Source organism: Lissotriton helveticus, chromosome 6 (genome assembly GCF_964261635.1).
Source record: "Lissotriton helveticus chromosome 6, aLisHel1.1, whole genome shotgun sequence".
Classification (NCBI taxonomy): domain Eukaryota; kingdom Metazoa; phylum Chordata; class Amphibia; order Caudata; family Salamandridae; genus Lissotriton; species Lissotriton helveticus.
In genome coordinates this window covers 1,083,439,609-1,083,465,113 of record NC_136067.1, presented here as the reverse complement: position 1 = coordinate 1,083,465,113, position 25,505 = coordinate 1,083,439,609, and the positions used below count along the sequence as shown (strand labels likewise).

Here is a 25,505-nt window from a genome sequence, read left to right as displayed (position 1 = left end):
TCATCGTAAGGAAGTGATTGGTCATGCGAGTGGCCTGCTTGTTTCGCCTGATAGTGCTTTTATGTTCTTGTCAGACACCAGCGGTACATCACAATGGAGAGGAAGAGGCCGGTATAATCGCCCCAATCGCAGGCGTACCGGGCAAGGCAACATGTACCAACAGGGCCCTTGGTGGCCACCAGCACCATGGGGATATGGATAAGTTACTTACCTGTAATCCTAGTTCTCTTCCAGGGGTATCCTCATCAAAGTCATAAGCACTGAATATTCCCGCACATGGGCGGGAATATTCAGTGCTTATGACTATTGATGAGGATCCCCTGGAAGAGAACCACAATTCCCACCGCCCATGTCCCATTATCATCTGCAGCCCCAATTTTATGACAGCCAGGCTTTTTTAGGGCAAGGCCGTGGCTGGAACAGGGGCAGATGGAGGGGTCAACCCCAAGTGCAATGGGCAGACGAACAAGATCTTCCAAACACTCGCAACAAGCGAGGCCAATAACAATCACCCCAGGAAGCAACGAAGACCGTGTAGTCAATTTAAGCTCAAGCTGGTTACATCTGTTATGTCGTGTGTGTTTTCTTCTTTTCTCATGAGAGTTCTTGTCAGAATGATATGAGACTACCACATAGTAATAATTTACCGGTAGGTCTACATCATTATCAATTGGTTTTCTTTGTTCACTGTTGCAGTAGTGTATATTATAGGTCCTGACGAAAGCCTTGTGAGGCTGAAACATGTTGACCAACTATTATCTATAATTGATAGTAATGTTTTTTTCACACTATCTTCACTCTGCTTCTAATCATGCCGTTATGTTGATCACTCCCAATAAAGTTGTCTTTTGGCATCATAACAGGCATTTTTAACAATATCACATTCATCTTTCACATTTACACCTATTTGAGCACTGCAACTCTTTCCCTTCAACCTACCAATTTTACCTGCTGGCTGTCCATCTCACTGGTGGATCCAATACTAGCACTCTTCGAAAGAGATCTGAAGAGGTGTCTAGTGGATACCAGTTTCCAACTATAACCCAGATGACGAGTTTCCGCCAGCAGGGGGGCTGATGGGTATTCTTATTCCATCTCACTCTCTCTCTTTGCTGCTTTTCTCTCCTCAGAACAATTACTTCCTTACACTACAATTGAGTGTTTAGTAATTTTCATAAAGTCAGGCGTAGTCCTTTTATAGACCCTTAGCATTCTCTGTGTGTTGTTACTTGTTAATTTGGGGGACAGGAGGCAAGTTGGTCTCTAAAAATCTTTTCCCCTTAGACCCCCCTCATATTGTGTTTCTCCATGGTCTGATATTACCCTTGGTTCAATCATTGTTAGAACCACTTTCTAAATACAGGGACCAGAGATTAACATATAATCAATGTATGTGTCTGGGTTATGGGGAAAGAGTAAAAGGTATAGTCCCTTTCGTCTGGATTTTGTATTCTCCATTCATCTATCAGGTTGAAGTTACCACAAAGATTTTTAAGGGCTTTGTGTAATTTGTTCAGGTGGATTTGGCATTGTGAGTTTCTGTCTAAGTAGGGTCTAATAGTAAGTTATAGTCCCCTGCTAGAATGCGTGCGGGGGAGTCCGGTATCATTCCTAGTTGTGTTGAGAGATCACACCAGAATAACATGTCATCTTTTGTAGGTGCATAAATATTAACGAAAAAATATATGTTTTTATGATATGTTTGACTCCATGATACTATACAATTGCAATGTCTTCCCAAATTGTTAGCTTTATAACCACTAGCATTAGCTAAGATTGTTTAAACCTGTGATTTATCCATCACTGTTGTCAGGGACCTGTTTGTTTTGCATAAATATTAACCGCATAGAATCCAGTGTTGTTTTTGGAGAGTTTAGATATAATCCATCTCCCATTGTTGACAGTGATAGACTGGATATCATGTTTATTTTTGATTTTGCACTAATCAGTCAAGACACCATTCTTTGTACCCACAGCTGCAGAGCAGGCAACATTAGAGAATTGTCTTTTTTCTAAGAGATATCACATCACCTTTGTGGAGTCAACCTTTGTTGCTCGAAGAAGAATAAAATCTCCTTTAAGCCTGTATATATAATTAGTAATTTAATTTTTCTTAATGGGATGGTAAATCCCTTTCACATTCAGTGACATTAACTTAATATTATGCATGGAGTCTGTCATTCGACTATCTATAGGTGTGTGTGGTTCCTATCTGGGAGGTTTATGAGTTGCGTGACCCTTTATAAATAGGGAAATCAAGGTCCTCTGGGGAGGCAGTAAGAGCTGTGTTGTGATCATGATGGTGTCTGCTGCCGAAATTATAGTAGAGTTTGTCGGAACTCCACTCAGGGGATGCAATAGCTCCCAGTGCGCATTGTGTGTAAATTGGTTGGTTTGGTTCTTACAAGTGCGGTATTCCAGCTTCCACTCAGTAATGACAAATACAAAGCATAAATGAAGAATAAAAAGTAGAGCATATATAAGCACAATCAAGTAAAGTATCACAAACCAAAAGCCCCTCCCTTTCAATAACCCCCTCCCACTTTAGATACTCACAGGACATAGCGATAAGAGGTAGACTCTGCTCCTCCAGGGAAACAAGAATACAACGTCAACAGTGTACATTACAGATTTTGCTTTCAGTGAGGAAATCTCTCATTCGGATTGTTATACACAAATTTGGTAGTAAAGTTAAAGAGGTTTTTCTAGCTAAAGTGTATAAATTCTAAATTGATATTCAGCTAAATTCAACAAAACCTAATAAAATATTCAGACAATATATACTCCTCAATCTATAGCTTGTTCGGTGCAGCTGCTAGATGTAATTTTGGGCTGTTTATAGTTCATACGTCTTTATTCGAAATATTTCATCATAAAAGACATCATACATAAAAAATTTACATAAAACACAATAGTCTAAACATATTAAAAGACGAAATACCGCAGATAAAACCATTAAAACTAGATTGATACAACCATACAGTGAAGCAATTGATTTCGACACACAGGTAATCACTATGTAAGGGGTTGGACATATTATACAACCACGTGAGGCATAAAACATTATTAAATTCACAGTTAAAGACGTACAACTGTATTAAAAATAAGACTAACAGTTGATCAACTCGCATGTGGGTGCCTAGCTCTGATTATCCAGGCCCAGTTGTTTATACAATCTTACATGGTAGCAGTACCAAGCCAAGAGTGAAGCCACGGTTACATGATGAAGCTTCTTGTCTCATAATAGGTGTATATTCCAACAACATTTTTTGATGCCTTGCATTTTGACAGCTGCTCACTAAAGCAAACCAATGTTTTTGTCACATTATATTACTTCTGTAGGAAGGTGGAATCTGACTACATGGTTGCCCCCACTTTTTTCGTGGTGTTTTGATGGTTTTTGACTTAGTTTGGCTGGGAACCTGCTATTCAGGTCCCCAGTCTTTCTGCTTTCTCTTCCAAAATGATTCCATGTACTTTAGGTACACTCCAGTTTGGTTACTGGGGTACCCTTGTGAGTCCCTAGTATATGGTACCTTAGGGACTAAGGGCATAGGTACCCCAGAGGCCTACCAGGGGCATTTATTATGCCACCCCTGGGAAGCCTTCCAAAATGACACCACAGGACTGCTACTGCATGCACCCCTTACTAAGATATAGGTTACCTATATCTACCTTTAATCACATACACATAAACCTATTAGTCACTCCTATGGCAGGCCTTATCAATCCTGAAGGTAGAGTGCTTGGTTTTGTGTGAGAGGGTGCCCATGCATGAGCAGGACCCCTCAGCAGCTTTCGGAGGCTGTTCTGTGATGCAGCCAGACCATATACTCTTAAGTGCATTATAACCTCGCGGTAAATGCTAACTTTGGAATATCTGCATGGAAACATGTTGTGTTTGCTGTCAAACACTTTGGAATCCTACGCCCCCCCTCTAGTCCTGGCGGTGGGGGTAGAATTCCACCCTTCTAGAGGGAGAGACATGTACACACTGGTCTGCCCGGTAATAGTTTAAAACGAGCCCTAGCATCACAAAATGGATGCTGCAGCCACAGACTTGTGTCTGACCTCCTGCTGCTGGACACAACTCCACAGGGGAGGCCTGGACAATAGGTTTCCTGTCACAGAAAGGTGTAACCACCTCCCAGACAGGCTTTAGTGCATTGGGGCTGGGTGGGTGCACTCAGAGTGCCTTGATGTCTGCACTGGGGCACATTTGGTGTCCCTGTGCATAGTCCAGTTCAAACCGGTTGCAGGGACACTCAGCCCCTGCTCTGGCGCGAAACTGGACAAAGGAAATGGGTGTAGCCACCCCTCTTTCCAGACACTCCCATAGGTGGGTCCCCAGAGTATGTCCAACCCATTTCTTTAGTATAAGTAAGGGACCCCTGGCAACAGGACTTTAGATTACACCTGGCGGAAACTCTGAAACTGGATCCTGGAACTTCGATGCTCTACTAAAGACTAGAGGATGGAAGAATCTCCCTTGGGGTCAAGGAGTGACTCCCCTGCTGAAGCAGGCCCCAACGAAGCAATTGCCGGTCTGCCTCTCCGAAGCTCCCGCCGGACTCCGTAGTATTTGCAGCCCAGGAAGAGGATTTCTAGACTTCCCGTACGCTGACCCAAGTCCCCAGCAAAGCCGAGACCCGCAGCCCTCACGAGTGACGTGGAACCGGAACCCCTGGACGCCGAGCACATTTGCGAGTGCATTGACTTCCCAAGCTTTTCTGAAATTGTGCTTTGGGTTACTTGTAGCCCAAGCCCCGAGCAACATCTGCACCGAGGATTGTGGGCCTACACTCCATGAGTGTTCTGTGAGCCCTCTTCTTGCATTTCTGCTAAAGTCTCCTTCGCGATCCCTGGTCCGTTGACTGGTGGGTCCCCACGAAGGCCATTCTGATTTTCCTTGGGCTCCCCTGGCTGCTCCCGACGTGCCCTGACTCCCTACCAAGTGGTGAGTCCCTCAGACCTTGCTGGTCTGCACCGAAGCCTATCTCTGCTTTCTGCGTGGGTTGCTGTTGCCAAGGCTTGTTGGGTCCAATCTGGAAACCGACACTGCAGCACTCAACATTCTTCGTGGGAGAGCTTGATTCCAGATCCTGGTCGTCGTCGACGCCTCCTGGTCCTCGTGGCTGAAGAGTCAAGCTTCACCTTCACCTGAAATCACCCGACATCGGTGGGCATCCGCCTATCGTGCTCCTGGTCACTGGCTAGTGACCCAGACTCTGTCCCCTCTGCTTTCAGGTTCTTCTCATCTTCGATCCAGGCTTGGATCGCACTGGACACTTTCCTCTACGACGGAAGCAGCAATTTGCAGTAGATCGCCATTGAAAATGACGACGAAACCCGACACCAAAAGACACCTATGCACCGGGCTCCCCTGGGAGAGGTAACTCTAGTACTCCGGTGTTCCCGTGGGTGTTGGCCCTAGAACCCCTTAAGTCTAAAGGGGTTTGCTCAAAGTCCTCCTCTAAGTGTCCTTTATCTTTAAAATTCCAACCGCGACTTTCCCCATAAAAGTTAATGGTGATTTGCGGCTGTGTTCACGCACTGCACACGTCCCCCGTGGGTCCCTTGTGTCACTACATTGGGTGGTTCCTGGTGGCCCCAGCGGTTCTAAATGCTCTAGGCCTTGTGTCTATACAATAAATCCAAAAGGCACAAAGCAGCAGACACAGGTCAAGCACAATGGTTCCATATGTTTACAATATTAGATGGTGCAACCACTTCCAACATCCGCTGCTCAGAGATGTATGAAGTACAACAATAGAATAACCAAAAGAGGAAGGTGCACTCGAATGAAGTCAATCAGAAGAAAAATTATTTGATAAATTTCTTCTTCTTTATTTAGAATATATGTTCTCTGTAAGCAAAGGCACAGCCAACGCATTTTGTTCCCTTTTTTTGCCGTGGGAACTTCGTCAGGGCATGAAATAAGTTAGTTTGCAAAACGCAGACAGTCAAGATTGCCAGTGGAAGATGATGATCTGAATGAGAACATCCTTGGCTTAAGTGAAATGCTAGTATCTCCTTGTCCTTGCAAAGTCAGGCGCTCCACGGTAATGTAAGGTAGCTACTAGTCCAAGCACAAAGAATCCACAAGTGAATAGCAATCTCTGATAGCGTCCTAAGCAACTTCTTAATATCCAATGAAAACTCGTATAAGCCAGGCGACAATATAAGTAACAGTGTGAGACTTATTCATCACAGTGTCGAGAAATTAGTTAGAGGAGGTCCAAATATGACCAGGGTGGACAACGGCCAGCAGTACAGCACCTGTGATAGGGCGCCGACAGCAAAAATCACCGCTCCACTTTGCGGTACAGGTGCTTTAAAATTTCTTTCAGGTTATACACCTCTACACTTTCATCTACACTAATTAGGCCCCTCACCCCATGGCACCAAACAGCATTTGGAATAAAAGATCTCCGCCAAAGAGCCCCTCATAGGGATCCCGTCAGGTATTGCAGCGCCGACCTGACGAGGAGCTGCCCATATGATGAAGCATGACACCTTGCCAGGTGTGTGAGGGCCCTATATCCCAAGATGAGGAATCCTCATCCTCCTACACTTCATGACCACATAAAACCAGTTTTCCCTTGTCTCGATATTAGGAACAGCATAGCTTTTGTATATTCATTATTGTTAGGTCATGCATGCTGGACCTGTCTAAAAAGCCCTCAGTCCCTCCTTTGTGATTAGTGTTTTCTTTTTGCTACGATTTCTCATTGTTGGCATTAAGTTTCAGTCATCATTCCGTTCAAATTTTATTTATCACTATCATTTCTTTTGCGTTTTGTATCACCATGTTTTACTGCGTTTGTTACAGAGCAACATTGGGCGTTGATCAGGCAAACGCCATTTTAGGCACTATGTAGTTCTGTTTTATTCAGGTTTGGCCCTGTACCTCTCGCTTTGTTCCCTCAGCCTCAGAGTCGCATAGGGTGTCCAACATGCTGTCCCAGTAAGTTTCTAACGTTGTATTCGAGTTGGCTAGTTGGAATTCCTTCATGAGCGCATCAGCAGCTCTAGTATCGCAGTGAATGCTGTAGTGAGTATTGTGGATGGCTCAGGGAGAATATGCCCGTTTGTGCCATGTTTCATGGAATGACATTGCGCCATAGGTGGATATCAATTTATGGCTTTTGAGACAGTTAAAAGTTAGATGGCGACTGTATTGGGAAGCGCTAGCTACCATATGCTGGTAATTATGTACCGGCAGGTTAGGTTATGGGGACGCCATTTTAGATGCGGCCTAACTCTGGCCTCGCTGTGGCAGTGGACGTATTACTACTTTTATGTGTTTCTCTTATGTGTCTCTTTCTTAATTTTGCCGCTCTTACTAGTTTCCTTTTACTTTGGCGCTCCAGCATTGTTTAGTTCTTGGTTTCATGTGTCCATTTCAAACTCCATAGCCCCGGAGCCACTCTGTTCACAGTGGGAGCAGCACAAGGGCCGGAGATAGCATCAGATGAAAGCGATCCTCAGTCATCAGCTTTTGGCAACCAACGGATATCATTGTGTTCGTCTTTTCGTTGTCTCCTCTGAATCGTTTTCCTTTGTCAAGAAGATCAATAGCAACATAGATTTATTTTGAATGAGAGTTTTCCTGGAGCAGAGCTGTAGGCTCACCCTGCCATCTATCTTGCTCTCTTAAGCCACGCCCCCTATGGTGTAGGTACTTGACCAAACATACACAAGTACCATAGTGTCCTCTTGTGATTGTCACTCATTACAGAACCTCACCGTTAGAGTCACCCCTCCGGTCTGGGGCCTATCCTGTTGTCAATCTCATTACACGTATCTGTGATACAGTGTTGAATAAAGTCCAATGAGGCCTCTGACTTAATGATTAAATCATTATTTCTATTATATCCCACTTTAGCTTGGCAGAGTAAAGCACTGCATGTTTCATGTCCAATAGGCCAGGGAAGAGAATGTCTGGCCTCCTGTACAGCTATAAAGAAATCCGTGTGGATAGATAGGTCACTTCTGTGTGTTGCAAAGTATCCTTTTCCCATTTGCAGAATATTGTTTCACTCTGTGTCAATAGTTTAATTTATTTTACTTATTTGTACAGTGCAACTGAAACTTAGAGGTTTCCTGGCAGTAGGAAGCTTAGCTAGATAGTTCTCAGGTTCCTGATAATCAGGGGAGGGAGTGCCACAACCTGGTAGATGAGTGAAGGATTGACCACCAAATGGTCTTGTGGAACTGAACATGAGGTGAAGGGGCATAGATGGCGAGATGGTGTGTAGAGGGTCAGCATGTCTTTCAGTTGGGATTTTTCACAGCCATGAAATATGTTGTGGCCAATACATAGTCTTAAACTGTATTTGTAGCTCGATTGGGAGCCAAGGTAGGGAGCGGCAAGCTACAGTAATATGATGAAATTTACGGAGCTTGCAAGAAGAGCAAACAGCTAGAATTTGAATGGGCTTTGGAAAAGAGCTGTTCTTGAAGGCCCATGAAAAGACTATTTCAGTAGTCTAATTGTGTTAGAGGGTAGATATTACCATGGAAAGTTTGTTCCCTCGTATGAACGGGTGGAATTTCCTTGAGAGTTTGAAGTATAAAAAGAATTGGGAAGTTACAGCATTAATATGTGTTGAAAGGGATGAGTCCAATTGGATTGTGACTCCTAGCACCTTGGCTTACTTCTGATTGGTAGATGGAAAGATCCTCAACTCTGAAGGCCAGAGTGTGATGCATCAGTGTTAAGGATTGTTCTCTAAAACCAAGACTTATTTGCCTTATGTTTTAGAAAGTTGGAATTCATTCACTGGCCACTATGTAGCCTTCAAACAGTCCCTCAGTTGCAGTACTAAGTTAGGGGCTAGTCGATCGAGTCTGATGATTATTTGAGTATCACCGGCATACGATAATACTATACCTACTATAGATCTGAGCTTCCTCCACAACGAAGAACTCTGAGAGGGCGTCCCATCCACACAGTTTAATCAGAAGCTTTTCATTGAAGAATTCCATTTGGCTAGTGTTTGCAGTTTCTGAGACCCCAAGAATATTGATATTATTTCATCAAGAGTGCCCTTGTAGGTCCTCATTTTTGGTGTGAATACCATCCAGTGTATTTTCATTTTGAGCATTTGCTCTTTAACGACTATAGGCCAGCTACACGAAGTATTCTTGCATGCGTAAACAGTTTTGCGACCCGTTTGCGCATGCAAACATACCTAAGGGCCATGTACAAACCCTAATTAGCAAGTTGGAATTTATTTGCGACTCGCTAATTAGGATTTGCGATTAGCTATTAGGAAGGGGCGTTTCAAGGAGGTCTCATCCTAATAGCGAGTCTGAGCCCTATGCATGACTGTTTTGCAACCTCAATTGCGGTTGCAAAACAGTCACAATTTACCACCTACTTCAAGTAGGTGGTAAAGCATTCGCAAACCCGAAGTGGTCCCAGGACACCCCCTACCCTTTGGGAATGCATGGGAAAACATTTTTTAAGAGCAGGCCAGTGGTCCCAGGGACCACTCCCTGCCCTTAAAAAATGAAAAGAAAACGTTTCGTAAAAAAAAAAAAAAAAAAAGCATCCCGTTTTCCTTTAAGGAAAATGGGCTGCATTTAAAAAAACCTGCTTTATTTAAAAGCAGTTCCAGACATGGAAGTCTGCTGAGCCCAGAAGGCCACCATCCCTGTGAGGGCCAGCCATTCCTAATGGGATCGCAAATTGCGAGTGGCTCATTAATATTCAGGAGCCTCGCTTTCTGGGACCCCATTGGCAATCGCTAACAGTGTCTCTGACACTGTTGTACATTTGCTTTTTACGACCCGCAAACCTTCACAATTTGCGACTCACAAATGCAAATGGTCGTACATCTCGCCCTCAGTCTTCCGCATCTGATAATCTTCTCTTTGCTATATACAGCTGTGTCACATGTTTCTCCGTCCACTCGTATTTTATTAACCTTTAAAGTGAACAAATCTTTCTTACCATCATTAGTTGCCAGATTTGATTGCATTTCTGTTATTAGCGGGCTCATTTCAGGATCACTACTCTCACTTGGTTCTGGGGCAGATTCAGTTCTGCTTGTGTTAGAGCTCTTTCCTCCAAACATAAGTTGTCTCTGCTTGGGTTGTTGTCCCAATATTTTCACGGGGATTTCAGCAGGAGTACTATTTGTAGACAATGTCCAAATTGTCACTTGCAAGTTTGTGGCTGACTGATGGTGATATGTGCATGCCTGGTAACCAACATGAAAGTCAGGTCTATGTCTAGCCAGCTTAGGTAGATACAAATCTCAGGAAGACATGCAAGGCATGTTCTACACCTCAGGGCTTCAGAAGTAGGCCTGTATGAGTCTACTGCACAATGATAATGTGTACTGTCCAGTACTAGGGAACTCGCTCCCTGCAAAAACAAAGGGTGAAGGTTAAAATGGCCACCAGACTCAAACGGCTCATGGAGTGTATTCACCTTTGAGACACCAGTTCCTACGTGAGTTGCATCTCACCTGTCAGTGGTTTTTCATCTCCACAAGACTAGTCTGCACTACAGGAGAGCCCACTGCCGCCCCAGGGTCCTGGAACACCACAGTTGTCAGAATCACCCAAGGATCCAGTGCCAGTGCAGCACTGCCTAAGCACTAGCGTGTTGACGTCAGCTTCAGAGGCAGAGGTGGGCTGTTTCTTTTCCAGGCACCTATACATCCACTACGAGACTGGTAGTCATCAATCCCCACCAGCCCAGCTCTGTGAGCTAACAGTCAACAGTGCAGCTGTGCAATACCCACAACCAGGTCACAGTTCATGCGCAAATACACACCTATATTTAGACTTCCACACAAAGCCCGCACCACAAGACGTAGACGTTATCATTAGAGACTCACTGACACATATTTAGTCAACTTGTCTCCTCTGAAAATGGCAGGATATTGTCATGTATGCTCACAGGCAGTGAGAGCTATCAGCTTTAGCCACCATCTTGTGTTATGGCTCTCTAGCATCTCTCTCCCACTCTCAGGTCCTTATATGTCTAGACTGACTTAAGGCCTGCTCAGACAACTTCCACTTCTATCTCTCCACAGCCATTCTGTCTGTGAACTACTGACAGATTGAAGATAATCTCCAAAAAGCACTCTGCCTATTTTGCTCCTTCATCTGACAAGTATAGATACTGGCAACACCAGTGAAATATTTTCACTGTACATGTTTAATTCCTTGCTGGCATACTCTCATCAATGCAATTTATTTTTCTATCTATCTAGCTGTGGATCCATGACCAAATCTATGTTCCTATGTACTATCACCTCAAACTTTGCCGTCAACGTATTACGCATATTCCACAGAAATGTCTCTTGTGCCTGAATAGAGATGTATTTCGACCCAATTATTAGTTCTTCCAGTACTAATGTATCTCTCATAGGTGAGCGAATCTTAGATCCTTTTCACTGTGTCCCCTTATTTAACCTTTGCATGATCTGCCATTCAAATTGGAACATTCTGTGTAATGTATTTTCTTAAGCTTGCCTTGAGTCAGTTAACTAATGAAGCAAGTTTGCAAGCATCTGAGAACTTCAATGTCTGATGTACACACCCTGTCATGGAGGAATGCAGTGTAATCAAAGTGCATAATAAAGTTCCTAATGTGCTGCAAAATGTGAATCGCCCTCACCCTGTGGTTGATACACCTGTTGATGAGCAAGACCATGACAAGTATTTCAGATGACCCTGAGCATCATAGTGGAATGCTATACTATCATATATGGAGAGCCATGCATATAGTATAGGCCATGGGGAATAGGATTTGTCAAACGAGAGGATCTTGCCTCAAAACAAGATTCCAGCACTCAATGGGCAATGAGCACTTACACTACCAACAAACAGTGCAATTCCTCTAGAAGCTGTCCAAATACATGGGCTAGCGTTCTCTAGCAATGCCCAATTTATTTGTGTGCAGTCATTTTCTATAGTAACTATGCAAAAAAACAGGCAGATTGCTAAGAACATCGAGTCCTTTAGAAGGACTCTGGCTGTTTACGAGATTCTTTATTCAAGTCCTAAAATGTGCTTACAGTGCCTCGCTCCTGCCGTGGTCAGTTTCTGGTCAATGAAATGAAAGAGGAACAAAAAGATGCAAGACAGATGTAGCTCCTCTCCTGTTGGTAAACACTCACAAGTGTGCTACTTCCATCATTCCCTTACTCTCTAAATCTTTTTGTGGTACAGAACTTGGATGCCATTTGTCTGGTCCATCTTTAAACGTATTCTATATTGAATTAAGTAAATACAATTTCAGGCTACACAGGAGTCTAAAACAGGCACTCTTTAAGTTTGGTTCATAGTAAGTGCCCATATCAGAACCACAGCACTTCTTCAAACAGAGGACCTACAGATATTAAGATGAGGTTGATTCAACCAGCCCTCCAGCCCAGGTACTTTAGATTGAAGCTGTTAAACTGCATCAGTGTAGCAACAGTTTCAATACAGGCACCCACGTCTAGCTGCAAGATATACACATTGAATGTTATATTCTACATACAAGCTACTGTGTATTAGGCAGGATTGGCAATCCAGTAACCTCCTGGTGTACAGCTACACTTTAATTTCAGATATTAAGTCTTTTCCTGGTGTAGTTGAAGGTCTGTGCAGAAGAGCAAATAACCAGGGAGTTGGTCCCGTGAAAAGTGATCTACGTAACTGAAAACCAAATCTAGGAATCTTATGGATAGAAGTCAGCAGAGAGGTGCACATTAAATATGCTCTGCCATCTGTAAGCTGCATTGATTGAAGGGAAGGACAAAGCTTCAAGTTGTCAATGGTGTCACAAGTCCCCTAGTGAAGGCGATAGTGCTTCCATGTAAAGATAGCCTTCTGGCATTCGAAATGTGTAGAATCGGTATTCCTAAAGAATGCTTCACAATGCTTAAATTGCTTGCAGAACATTTAGGGACCGACAGTAGGTAAAACAACGTTTCTAACAATACAGCAAAAAGAAAACAAACTGCTCCACGTACTCAGGAAGCTATTGAGAAGAAAGCAGGAAGAGTAAATCAAATCCATTTTGGTGCAGAAAAAAATAGTAGGAGTCTACTAACAGCTATGTTTGCATCAGGGACATGCTTGTTATTTAACATCCCTTTTGTCCTCTATGGTAGGTGGTCTTGTCACCACAAGCACGTCCAAAAAGGGAGTATTTAGACTTCAAACTGCCAGAATATAAAAATGTTTATCAGTTTTAGGGCTAATGTTTGAAACTATTCCTAGTTTTGCAAGTCATTATCCCATACAAGCCATCCAGTTTACCTTTTCACTTCAACCAGAAAAGTCCCGCATAAATATTTCTATACAATATGCTGCATAACTAAACGTCTAAGGTGCCTGGGGCGAATACATTATTGAACATGCAATGATTCATGGCTCAATCTCTGCTTCAATTAGCTCAGATTTAGCCTTCGCAAAGTGCAATGTTAGTATTACCTTGTGCACCAAAAGTAATTTTCTCCTGAGGTAAAGAGCTCCTGCCAACTCCAGTGGAACAGGCAAAAACGGACTCTTCAGTGTGCAGAAATGCAGCCTGGCTGGAGAACTCTGGGATGACAAGCTGGCAAAACAGCAATTCCTCTGACTGAAAGAAATAGATGAGTTAAATACACAACAAAATGTATGTCAATCAGTGCTTGTATTGAAGTTACATCTATAGCAGCTGCAAAACGCACAGAGTTTCAACAAATCAATACATGGGCACTAATTTAATCAACATTCTTCTAACAGCTTTATACACTGAAGACTAAAATATCACATATGTTTTAAAGTGTTAAATCCGAAACTGCAGTTTGGATCAACCACTCTGATTCTGCACTAATAAGCTTAGTTCTTGAATGACTTGAGTCTAGACTGTTAACAGGTTTTTCAAGTGTTATTATTTTATTTTACGAGTTTTATGTAGCGCTAGCTGGACCCGAGGGGATCAGAGTGCTTTACAACAAGTAAATTATGTGCAAATAGGCAGTAAGGGTATGGCCAAACATGAGGCTCAAACCAAGTAAAGGACGGACAGAGGCGCAGTCATGCGGACGGGCATGGAGGAAGAAGTTCAAACAAGACGTGCCCCCCCAAAGTTGCTTTGTTCACACAGGACAAATGTCCAGAAAGATTTTCATGGTCCGAGTTTCATGTCACTGGTCAAAATGTAAAGTTAGAAAGAGTGCAGGCTGGGGGGTGTCTTTGGCTTCTATCGGTTCGTTCGAGAGCGGTCAAGAAAGAGGATTTTGAGCAGTTTTTTGAATTTGGGAAATGAGGGGATCGTTCTGATGTGGGGAGGATGGAGTTCCAGATTTTGGGGGCATTTCCGGCAAACACTTTTGTAGCGGTTTTCTGCTTACGAGATTTCAGCGGGATGTGTTGGAGCTCCTGAGGTTTCTGGACTAGCCGGCCTTTTTGAGTTTGGCAGCCAGGTATTCCGGTTTGCCTGTGTGCAGGGCTTTGTGGGCAAGGCAGGCTGTTCTGAAGCTGGCTCTCAATTCAATTGGGAGCCATTTGAGTTCTTTGAGTGCAGGGGAGATGTGATCCAATTTCTTAGTACCAGTGACCATTCTAGCTGCTGCATTCAAGGTTGTTTTCAGGGGGGCGAGGTGAGATTTTGATGTCCCGGTCAGGGCTGCAATCCCGTAATCGATTCTAGAGAGCACTAGTGCTTGGGTGGCTTGTTGAAGGTCTCTGGGTGGGAAGAAGGGTTTTATTTTATACAGTAATTTCAGATTGAGGAAGGCACTTGCGGTGTGTTTTTTCATGTTCAGTTTCTGGTCTACGGTGATACCTAGAGATTTTACCGAATCCGCCAGGATGAGGTTGCTATTGAGGGCATCGATAGCTTTTAGCCATTCCGCGATTAGAGGGTTTTCGTCTTTGTTGGAGATGAGGAGTATTTCAGTTTTCTCTTGATTGAGTTTTAGGTGATTGTTTGAGAGCTAGTCTTGTAGCTCCCTGAGAGTGGCGTTGAGTCTCTGGATGTCAGCAATGGAGGAGGTTTCCAGATAGAGTTGTGTGTCGTCCGCATATAGGTGGAAGGGGATGTTGGATTACCTGAGTAGATTGGTAAGGGGTTCGATGTAGATGTTGAAAAGCTGAGGGGAGAGCACTGATCCTTGTGGAATACACCTATTGACGGGGTGGAGGTCGGACTCGAATTTTTTGATTTTTATTCTTTGTGAGCGGTTGTGGAGAAAGGAAGAGAATCAGTGGAGGACTGTCTTTTCAAGACCTGCCCTTTCTTGAAGAGTATTGATGAGCAGTTTGTGATCGACTGTATCGCATGCAGCCGATAGGTCTAGGAGGATGAGAAGGCAGCATTGGTCCGAGTCCAGTGATTTGTGAAGATCGTCTATGACATTAAGGATTGCGGTTTCAGTGCTGCAGCCCTTTCTGAAGCCAGATTGGTAGGGGTCTAGGAGATTGATGTTGTCCAGGTGTTGGGTTAGCTGAGGAAGTACACATCTTTCCAGGATTTTGGACAGAAAAGGTAAGTTTGATATCGGTCTAAAGTTGTTTAGATCTTCAGTGTCTAGACCAGGCTTTTTCAGCAGTGGCGTGACTTGGCCAATTTTGAGGCAATCCGGAACGACTCCTGAGCACAATGAGCTGTTAATGATCTTGCACCATAGCGGAGCTAGGACGAGCATCAGATCCTTGGTCACTTGGGGGGTAGTTGATCCAGGGTGTGGGATGAGGGTTTAGCATTCGAGATTAGGTTGATTATCTTTACTTCCTGAATGGGGGTGAAAGAGGACCATTGTTTTGGGGGGTTTAAAGAGGTGCAGTTGTTTGATTCAGACGTCTGGATCGCGGCGGAGGGGATGCAATTTGAGCCAAATGCGAGGTCGATATTAGCAATTTTGTCATTGAAAAAGATGGCGAAGTTTTCACAACAATCAACGGATGCCGGGGTTGAGGATGTCACTGGCTTAGAGGTTTGATTCCTGATGATATTGAAGAGTTCTTTGGGTCGTTTTTTTGCGGTGTCTAGTGCGGAGCAGAAGAAAGATGTCTTTTTGTTCTTAATGTGCTTTTTGTAGTTCCTGCGGGCTGCTTGGAGTTGAACGCGATGAAGGGCGGTGGGATTGTTCCTCCAGATTCTTTCTGAGGCTCTTAGAAGTCTTCTTTCTTCATTGATGTCAGTGGAGAACCATGATCTGGATGGAATGCTCCTGGATTTTTTTTTAGTTTCATAGGCACAAGGCTGTCTAGGGTGAGTGTCATATTGGAGTGGTAAAGAGAGGTAAGTTCAAAAGTTGAGAGGTGATCAGTGCTGTTGGGGAGGAGCGAGCTAATTTTTTCTTCTAGTGTCGCTCGTGGGATCTGAGCAGTGTTTCTAACCCATTTGGGAGGGGCCTGCGTGAGGAGTTGAGTTAGGACCATTTGGTTAATGCAAAAAAGGATAAGGTGATGGTCGGACCAGTCTATGGGAAGGATATGGTCAATGGGGATTGCGTTGCTTTCGGCAATGATTGCGTCAAGCTCCTCTGTGGTGAGTTTCTTCTTCGCAATGTTGGGTCAAATTGTTTTCTAGTAGGAGGTTGTTTAGGGATTGAATGAGCGGGTTTTTAGATTCATTCCATCTTAGATTGAGGTAACCTAGAATTATATTGTTTGAGTTACCGAGAGCACAGCGTGAAATTAAGTCAGAAAGGTGTTCCCCGAATTCACACGAATTGCCAGGGGGTGGTAGAGGAGATGGCAGATTGCTGGCCTGTTATCACATGTCTTGATATTGACTGAGAGACACACAAAGGTGCTGTATAGGCAGGATGTAATTTCCGTGATGGAAATGGTGCTCTTGTGAATGATAGCTATATCCCCTCTCCTTTGCTCTTGTCGATCTTGGTTGATCATAGTGAATCCCGGAGGCACCAGCATGTCCATGTTGGGGTAAGAGATTGTTGAGCCAGGTCTCCGTGATGAATGCAATGTCTATATCGTGGGAGAGGATGGCTTCTGCTAGTTCGGTTGCGTGTTTAAAGGCCGATCTGCAGTTTAGGAGCATACATTTTATGGGGGACCCTTTTATGTTCGGATTCTTATTCGACGGGGCTCTGGGAAGAGAGGTTAGGTGGGCTGGAGGTCTAGGTATTTTCGGTGGAAGGTGAGCTCTTCTGACTCCCGTAATTACTTGGATCGACGATTTGGGGGAGGAAGTGGGTGGAGAGTCATAGGTTGAGGCTAGATATGTCGCTTCCCGCAAGGAAAGTGCGTTTTTTGCTCTACTGGGTCTATCAGAGCGATTTTCAGTAGTCAATCTGTTGGTCGAAGGCCAGGGCCTGGGCGGGGCAGGGGCCCCATTTGAGGGCGATGCCTTGGCACGCTCGGGATAGGTAAGAGTAGGGGAGTTATGGGCGGCTGGGTGGGATAAGGTTTCGCTCAGGCCATTAATTTAACTGAGCATCCTCTCCCTTTGAACACAATTATTAATTTCTCAGCACATTGTCCACCAGATGCTTTCGCAAGCACCACAACGTCGAGCCCCAGATAAACCAATCATGTCTTACTAAAAACCAGCCTGATGAAAAAACAGCTTGAAGAAAGAAGACAAGAAAGACGACAAAGGAGCATTTTTGGCATCTTATTAGTCATGGCACTAATTCATAGGAGAAGAGGCAGGAAGGAAAGTAATCTGCAGGAATAGTATGTATCCACCAGAAATATTTTTACAAATGGTAAATACATATTATTTCTGATTGATACGTGTTCCTGCAAATTTCTCACCTTATGAAAGAGTCACAAAACAATAGCTCCCTGGAACCCTGGAAGATGGAATCGAGTAGTGCTAGTTAACCAAGGAAATGCCACACAGCTCAAGCTAATTATTAGTTGCTGCATTCAGAGAAGCGAGTTAGTAATGCTTCACAAAAGTAAACCAGTTTGACCATGTAGAAGCCCAGCAGATGTCGGCAACCTTGACACCTGTAAAGACGGCTGTGTAGACAGCCACAACCCTAGCAGAATAGACACAGATGCCTTTCGGCAGATCCTTTTTGGCTAGGGCATAGCAGCTTTCCATACAGAGGATGGCCCAATCGAAAATGGTGCATTTGGTCCTGCTATGCCTTTTTGTATTTCTACCTTAGCCCTAAAAGAACTCATCACCCACTCTGTCCTGCGACTGTCTTATGGCCATGCACATTTGGATTCTAACCTATGTAGCCATACCTCCTACTTGGCAGGATGAGGATTTAAGAACGATGACAGAGTAATATGCTGACCCATGTGCAATGCAGATACCACCTTGGGTAGGAATGAAGTGTAGGACCAACTTTGATAGTGGGTAGACAACTGTGAAATTTGGACAAATCAAGAAGGCCTGAAGTTCTCCGATCCTAAGAGCTGAAGATATTGCCTCCAACAAAACTATCTTCAATGTAAGAAGTTGAGATAAGCAACTGTGCATCTGTTCGAATGGGCATTGCACCAAGAAAGCCAGTACAAATGTTAAATCCTACAGAGGAACAATACATAGAGGGAGAAAATAAGTAAAGTAAAACCTTTCGAAAACGCACCACTAGTGGCGATATAAAACGGGAAGGCTGATCAGGGAAATTTATTAAGGTAGACAGGGAAGTCAAGTAAGTTTTAACTGTTACCACCCCCAGACCCAGCTATGCAAAGGACACTGCAAACCACAATAAGTCAGTAAGGTGAGATTTAAAGTGGTTGGAGTCTTCCGCCTTAACACTGAATGAACATGTTCCAGTAGTGTGCATAGACAGATTTGGAAGCAGGCTTCCTGTCTCTCAAGATGACATCTAGAACGTCTTCAAGAAGTCAAAAGGACTGTAGCCGTCAACGATCAATCTTTACACGTTTAGCCTAAGCGACTGGAGATTGGGGTCTACGACCTGACTATTCTGCTGCTGCACTGCAGGCCCTACAGCAACAGAGGCAGGTATTCCATTCAGTAATTACGGCCTGCTGCTCTGTGTGGATCTTTGTTTGAGGGCGGTAATCATGCCTTGTGGATTCCTCCCTCTGATTTCCTGCTCTGTTGCTGCCATAGAGTAAAGTCATCCGCAGAAGAAACAAGGTGAGAAGAAAAATCCACTGTTGCTGTGCATGTGTGAGTGTGTTTGTTTTCATAAATGTATTTCAGACTCATTGAGTTAATGGGATTGACTGAGGGTGTGAGTGATATTGATTGTGCATGTGTGAGTTTGTGTCAGTGAGCGAAAGTGTGTGAGTCCATCATCTGTTCTTTTTGCATTTGTCACCCTAAGTGAGAAGGGTATGCTCAGACAATGGCCCCATGCTCGCTATGCCACCAGGTGAGGTGACTTCAGGATCTATGTCCCCCACCACCCTTGAGACCCGGCTGATCTACGGTTGCTCGTGCTGCCTTACCTTCGGGGGGCAAGCAGGCCGGAGAGGAATACAAATGAGCCAGGGTGCCCATTCTTACCACAGGACTGACTGTTGTCACAACTGGATATAACCTGCAGTTTCTTCAGGTGCAGAGGCATTAAGACTGTGTATGCCCCCTCCCATCCATCCAACAGTTTCCACTGAAGCTGCACTTAACACAAGGGGGAACATGGGGAAAGACAAGGGCACCACACATCCTGCTCAAACCAAGATCAACAGGTTTACTACAGGACCCAGGAGCAGAAGCGCCCAGCAGGGTAGTGGTCCACACTACATGCAATCCCTGCTTTTTCTGAGGTTTCCGCCATCCTCCAAGTCATCCAAGAATCCAGAGAAACACTGGAGTAGAGAATTTGGGGAGGTGAAGGCGGATGTCTCCCTACTACGTCAAGACCTCTGCAATATTGCGGGTATGGTTGTCGGCATTAGGATGATGAAGTAGCAGAGCTTCGACTATCTATGACACCTGACGTGTGCAGCCTCCAACTTAGAGGAACGAGCTTAAGATGCTGAAAACAGGTTGCAACTGAATAACCTTCACTTTAACTTGTTCCCAGAGGAGGCTGAATCCATGGACCCTGCTACCTTTTTGAAGAACTGGTTGACATCCTGGATGACGTCGGACACGTTGTTGCACTCGTTCAAAATTGAGAGAGCACATAGGTTTCTGACCAAACTCCCTCCACTCAGTGCACACACTTTGATTGTCCGTATCTGCAACCATTGGGATAGAGACACTGTTTTACAGGAGGCCTGCAAGGCGGGTACTTGTTCTATCAGGCCTCCTGCATTAAATCTTCCTCAACTACACACAAGAGACCCAAGAAAGATGCAAATCCTTCGAGGAAGTAAAGCAAAAGACAGAAAAGACTGGCTCCAGGAGGAATGTTGCTGTATTCTGGACATGAGGAAGAAAACGGAACGGCCCACACACTCAGGGAGTAGCACTGATGTGAAGGCCAGCAGCCATGAGAGCTCCAATTTGATGGGAAGACCACGGTCCCAGAATCCTCACAGTGACCTTCCACACAAACAAAAAGAGGATCAACATGAATATTATCCAGTGCTATGAGGAGAAAAAAGAACTATTTTACAACAGACTCCAATCCATTCTGGAGAAATGCTTTGAGAGAGACATCACCATACTGATGGAGGACCTCAATGCAAAGATTGGAAGCAACAACACTGGCTACGGAGCAGTCATGGGCAACCATGGACTTGGCACTAGAACGAGAATGGTGAAAGGCTCACAGATCTCTGTGCCCAGAACTGTCTGGTAACAGGCGGTAGTGTATTACCGCACTAAAGAATATACAAGGTAACGTGGGTGTCACCAAACCATTCAATAGAGAATCAGATCGACCATGTCTGCATTGCCAAGAAGTTCCACAGGTCCCTGCAGGGCTTGAGTGATGAGGAGCGGACTTGGCATCAGATCATCACCTTGTTGTGGCCAGGCTAAAGCAAGAATGGCTGGAACCGATAAACCAACTCCAGCGATATAACACCACCCTTCTTTAGCATGCATAGAAACAGAGAAAATACTCAGTCACAAGTTTCAAATCCTGCAAGAACTAGAGGATGACAGAGACCCAGTAGAAAGTCAGTGGGAGAAGATCGAAGAAACTGCAATATCAAACTGCTAGGAGGTACTGGGTCCCAAGAAACACCAACACAAAGAACGCATCTCCACCAAGACGCGCCGCAAAATCCAAGAGAGACAGGAAAAGAAAGTTACAGCCAAAACCAGCTGAACAAGAGCAGAAAAAGCAAAAGCTGAAGGCAAATACACCAAAGCCAACAAGGAAGCAAAGAGAAGCTTAAGAGCAGACAGACGAAGATTCATCAGAAACCCAGGAAGTAGCAAGCTGTGGAAACTTGAAAGAACTCGACAAGCCAGTCTCCAAGAGATGTACAGCCAGCTTACAAGGACTTATCAATCGACTGCAGCAGACCAACTATGGAAGAAATACGGCAAGCCATAAAACATCAGAGAAATAAGAAGGCAGCATGACCTCACAACATTCCAGCAGCGACACTGAAACATCAGTAGACACACTATACCCCATGTTTGGAAGGATCTGGGAAGAGGAAAAGATGCCATCAGACTGGAAAGAGGGATATCTCATCACGGTCCCCAAGAAAGGTGACCTGAGTAACTACACAAACTACAGAGGGGTAACTCTTCTATCAACTCCAGAAAAAGTTTTCAACAGAGTTATTCCGAACAGAATGAAGGAACAAGTTGATGCTCAATTGCGAGACCAGCAAGCTGGATTCCGCAAAGGTAGATAGTGCACAGACCAGAATGCAATACTGCACATCATCATTGAGCAGTCGATGGAATGGAATTCCCCCCTCTATGTCAATAGCATCAATTATGAGAAGGCATTTAACTGTGTGAACAGAGAGACCCATTGGAAACTCCTCTGCCTATACGGTGTGCCAGATAAACTGGTAAGAGTCATCAGGAACTCTAACGAGGGCATGACCTGCAAGCTAATCCATGGAGGAAACTCACTGAAGCCTTCCAAGTGAGGACTGGCGTCTGTCAGGGTTCCTTGCTCTCACCTTGTCTCTTCCTGCTGGCCATATACTGGATCATTAAGACATTCACAGCAAGGAGAACAAATTGGATTCAGAGGACACCTTGGACACAGCTCGATGACATTGACATTACAGATGACCTGGCCCTCCTCTGCCATACCCATCTGCAGGTGCAAGAGAATACCAACAATGTGGCAGCCACATCAGCACAACTTAGTCTCAACATACACTGGGGGAAAACCAAGATCCTGAAGGCTAACACTGCCAGCATAACTGAATCACTCTTGCAGGCGGTGCAGCGGAAAGGGTTGAGGCCTTCACCTACCTGAAAAGTGTCATAGACAAGCAGGGTGGCACAGACGCCGACTTCAAGGCAAGAATCAGCAAAGCAAGGGCTGCCTTCATGCAGCTAAAGAAGATCTGGAGCTCCAAGGACCTAATGCTCCAAACCAAGATCAAGCTTTATAACACCAAAGTAAAATTGGTCTTTCTGTATGGAGCAGAAACTTGAAGGGCACTAGTGACAACCACTAACAAAGTCCAGACCTCCATCAACACCCGTCTGAGGAAAATCCCCCAAACACAATCAGCAACAACGATTTACAGCAGCAGACTTTCCAACTCCATGCTCATGAAGAAATAATGAAAAGACCCTAGGACTGGATACACCACACACTCAGAAAGCCTGCATCAAACACTACCAGGCAAGCCCTGACCTGGAACCCTCAAGGGAAATGGAAAAGAGGAAGGCCAAAACAAACCTGGACAAGAGGCCTCAAGGCTGACTGCAAGGAGATGGGTTACACCTGGCGTCACATTGAAAGAAAAGCCCAGGACAGAGTTGGCTGAAGAGTCCTGGTTGATGGACTATATCCTATGAGACGTAGTAGGCATAAGTAATTAAGAGGCCATAATCCCCAGCAATTTCATAATCATTCTCAGCGTTACATGGCGTGACGTCTGACAAAGATAAAAACGTTTCACAAATGTTATCATTTTCTCTTGGTTTGGGTAGGCTTTGCCTGTGACTGTGTTCAATAATGCCTCCCTAAAAAGGTATCTGCTGTGAGGACAAAAGATACTTTCTTGCATTGACTGTGAAGCCTAACCAAATTAGAAACGACACAGCTGTTTGAATGCATGATGGGCATTATTGGTAACTTCTCTTTGTTAGCAAAACATCCAGTTACAGAAAGACATGAATGGCACTGGGACCACCAATAGACTCTTGGTAATGACCTTTAGGGCCGTTGTGCTCCGAAGGGTAAAACTTTGAACTTTTAGTGTTGTCCAAGTAACACAAGTCTGAGATAGCAGTAATGTTCTACATGAATGGAGATGTGAAAGTATGCGTTCATGAGATCGAGGAATGCCATGTGATGATCTTTGCAGAGCCGGGAATAACATCTTACAGGGTAGTCATGTTGAAGTGTCACGACAGTATGCAACGGGTTAGTGGAGGTAGGTAAATGATATGCCTGCTTAGAGGTGAAGACACCCTTTTATGGGTGATCTCTACCACTACCTCTGCCATTGCCCCTACAGCCTCCTCATATTTACAGCTTATATGTTTATCCCTCTGGTAAACGTTGGGGGAAGTTGGAACCCAGAATATTTTGGTGTGGTAGCAGCTTTTGTAGCCCATTGCACCGGTTGGCACCAAAAATGTGCTAGCCAACTTGTGTTTGCTGTGCTCCCATGGCTTTTTCAGCCTCCTTGTCGTTTTTGATCTTCTCCATCATGCGGTCTACCTGTGGGTGGAACAAGCTTTCGCCATCGAATGGGACATTGACGGCTGTGTCTTCAGCATTCACAGCAGATATTTGCACTGGGGATGATTTCTCCCTCTTGAACTAGTTCTCGGCCTCTTCTATGGTAAGTCTCCAGGAGATGATTGTCTACATTTACATCTCCTCTCAATGGTAACTGTGAAACCTTAAGATGAGGCCATGGAGTTGGCCATTCACCACTGCATGTCCCACTGCAACGGGCTTACCTGCAGTCCCTCCTTGTCTGAAGGTGATGTATCCCCTGCCCTCTGAGCAAATGCCCTCTTCCTGGCTGTGACAACTACCAACAAGCCTGGTGGTACATAACATCAGATATAAATTGCATCATCAGGTGCCTGTTTGTATTTTTTCTCATTTCTAGGGGTGACAACCGTGGATTTGACCTGCTTTTTTAAATTCTCTGCTGTGCACTTGGTCGTGCACTTGAGCATGGGCAAGAATTTCATTTCTTTCTCTAGGACGAGGAGCTTCATCTTTTGGTTATCTGCTGCTCTCTGAATTACAGAGTGCTATACCATAGTCCCATCAGGTGGCGAAGCGCTGATGGGGTGGGACTCCAGGTTGGTGTCATTATGCAGATCTACACCAGGGATCTTCCTTCTGTTGTGGTGGGTCTGGTTCCATATAGGAGTCCAGTGGGTCATACTGACTAACAAGATCTGAGTCAGTATGTATGTGTAGTGACTCCTATTGTAAAGGTGATTACTAAGGTGAATGTGGTAATTGAGTGTTTTGCGGTCTGTTTCTTTGGCATAGGAAACTTTTGCAGCTCCTCAGGGATCACCACCTTAAATGGGAATGGGAGCATTCTGTTCTTAATAAGGGCAGGTTCTGTTGCCTATTGTGGGGCAAGCCAGAGGTGAAACAGTTACTTACCTGTAGCAGTAGTAGTTTTGCAGGTTGCAGAATTTTCCAGATTACACGTGATGCATTATTCTGCTATTTAGTGGGTGGTGCAGAATGGTCTTTATGCTAGTCCCTTTTCCCCCTGGGCGTTGTCGTCCACCATTTAGTGATATTTCCATCCTGCTGTGCCGTCAATCGTACGACCCAGTTGACTTCAGTTATTTTTGGGGTTTTCCTATTGATCTTGTATTTAGGCCCTCCATTCTTTGTCTCTAAATTATTTCATTTCTGGAGAGGTGGGCGGGTCACACATGTAATCAGAAAATTCTTAAATCTGAAAAACTACTCCCACAGGTAAGCAACTATTTTGTTTTGCAGTATGAATCTTTCTCAATTTACATGCTGTGCCCTATATTTTGTAGCCGTATTGTCCCTCTTTGGGTGGCTGGGTTCAAATGAATCTTTAGTTGCAAAGAGTTCTATTAGCACCTTCTGTCCCACCTACACTTTTATGTTGGCTTGAATATCCACAAACTAGTGTCTTGTGAAAGTAGGTATGGATGATGTGGCTGCCATGGAGATGTCAAGTACGGAAAAGATGAATGCCAATGTTGCTAAAATGTTTCCTGTTGCGTGAGCTTTTGATTCCGCTCCCAGCACTTTCTTATAGAGTGTTTAGATTATGTAAATGATCCATTGTACAATGGCTCTCTTCGGTATGGGTGAGCCTTTATTTGCTGTTGCAAAGGAAACAAAGAATTGGCTCCCCTCATGGATTTGTTTTGTTTCCAGCAAGTAAGGCATGGCTGTCCTAACATCTAGTGTGTAGGGCCCTTTCTGCTTGAGTCTTTGGTTGCTGGAAAAAAGATGGTAGTTGTACAGCTTGGTTGATGTAAAGTGTGAAATAACCTTTAGAAGGAACTACAGGCTCTGTCGAGAGCGGGT

General features: G+C 44.4%; 1 protein-coding gene across 1 annotated transcript in view; it reads right to left on the bottom strand.

Moving 5' to 3' along the window:
• NUP133 (nucleoporin 133) overlaps positions 1 to 25,505 on the bottom strand; it is a 1,231,428-nt gene that overhangs the window by 808,503 nt on the left and 397,420 nt on the right. Inside the window, exon 10 of the mRNA XM_078648729.1 lies at positions 13,447 to 13,594. Within this exon, the coding sequence (XP_078504855.1) occupies positions 13,447 to 13,594 (148 nt within the window). The remainder of the gene's footprint in view (positions 1 to 13,446; positions 13,595 to 25,505) is intronic.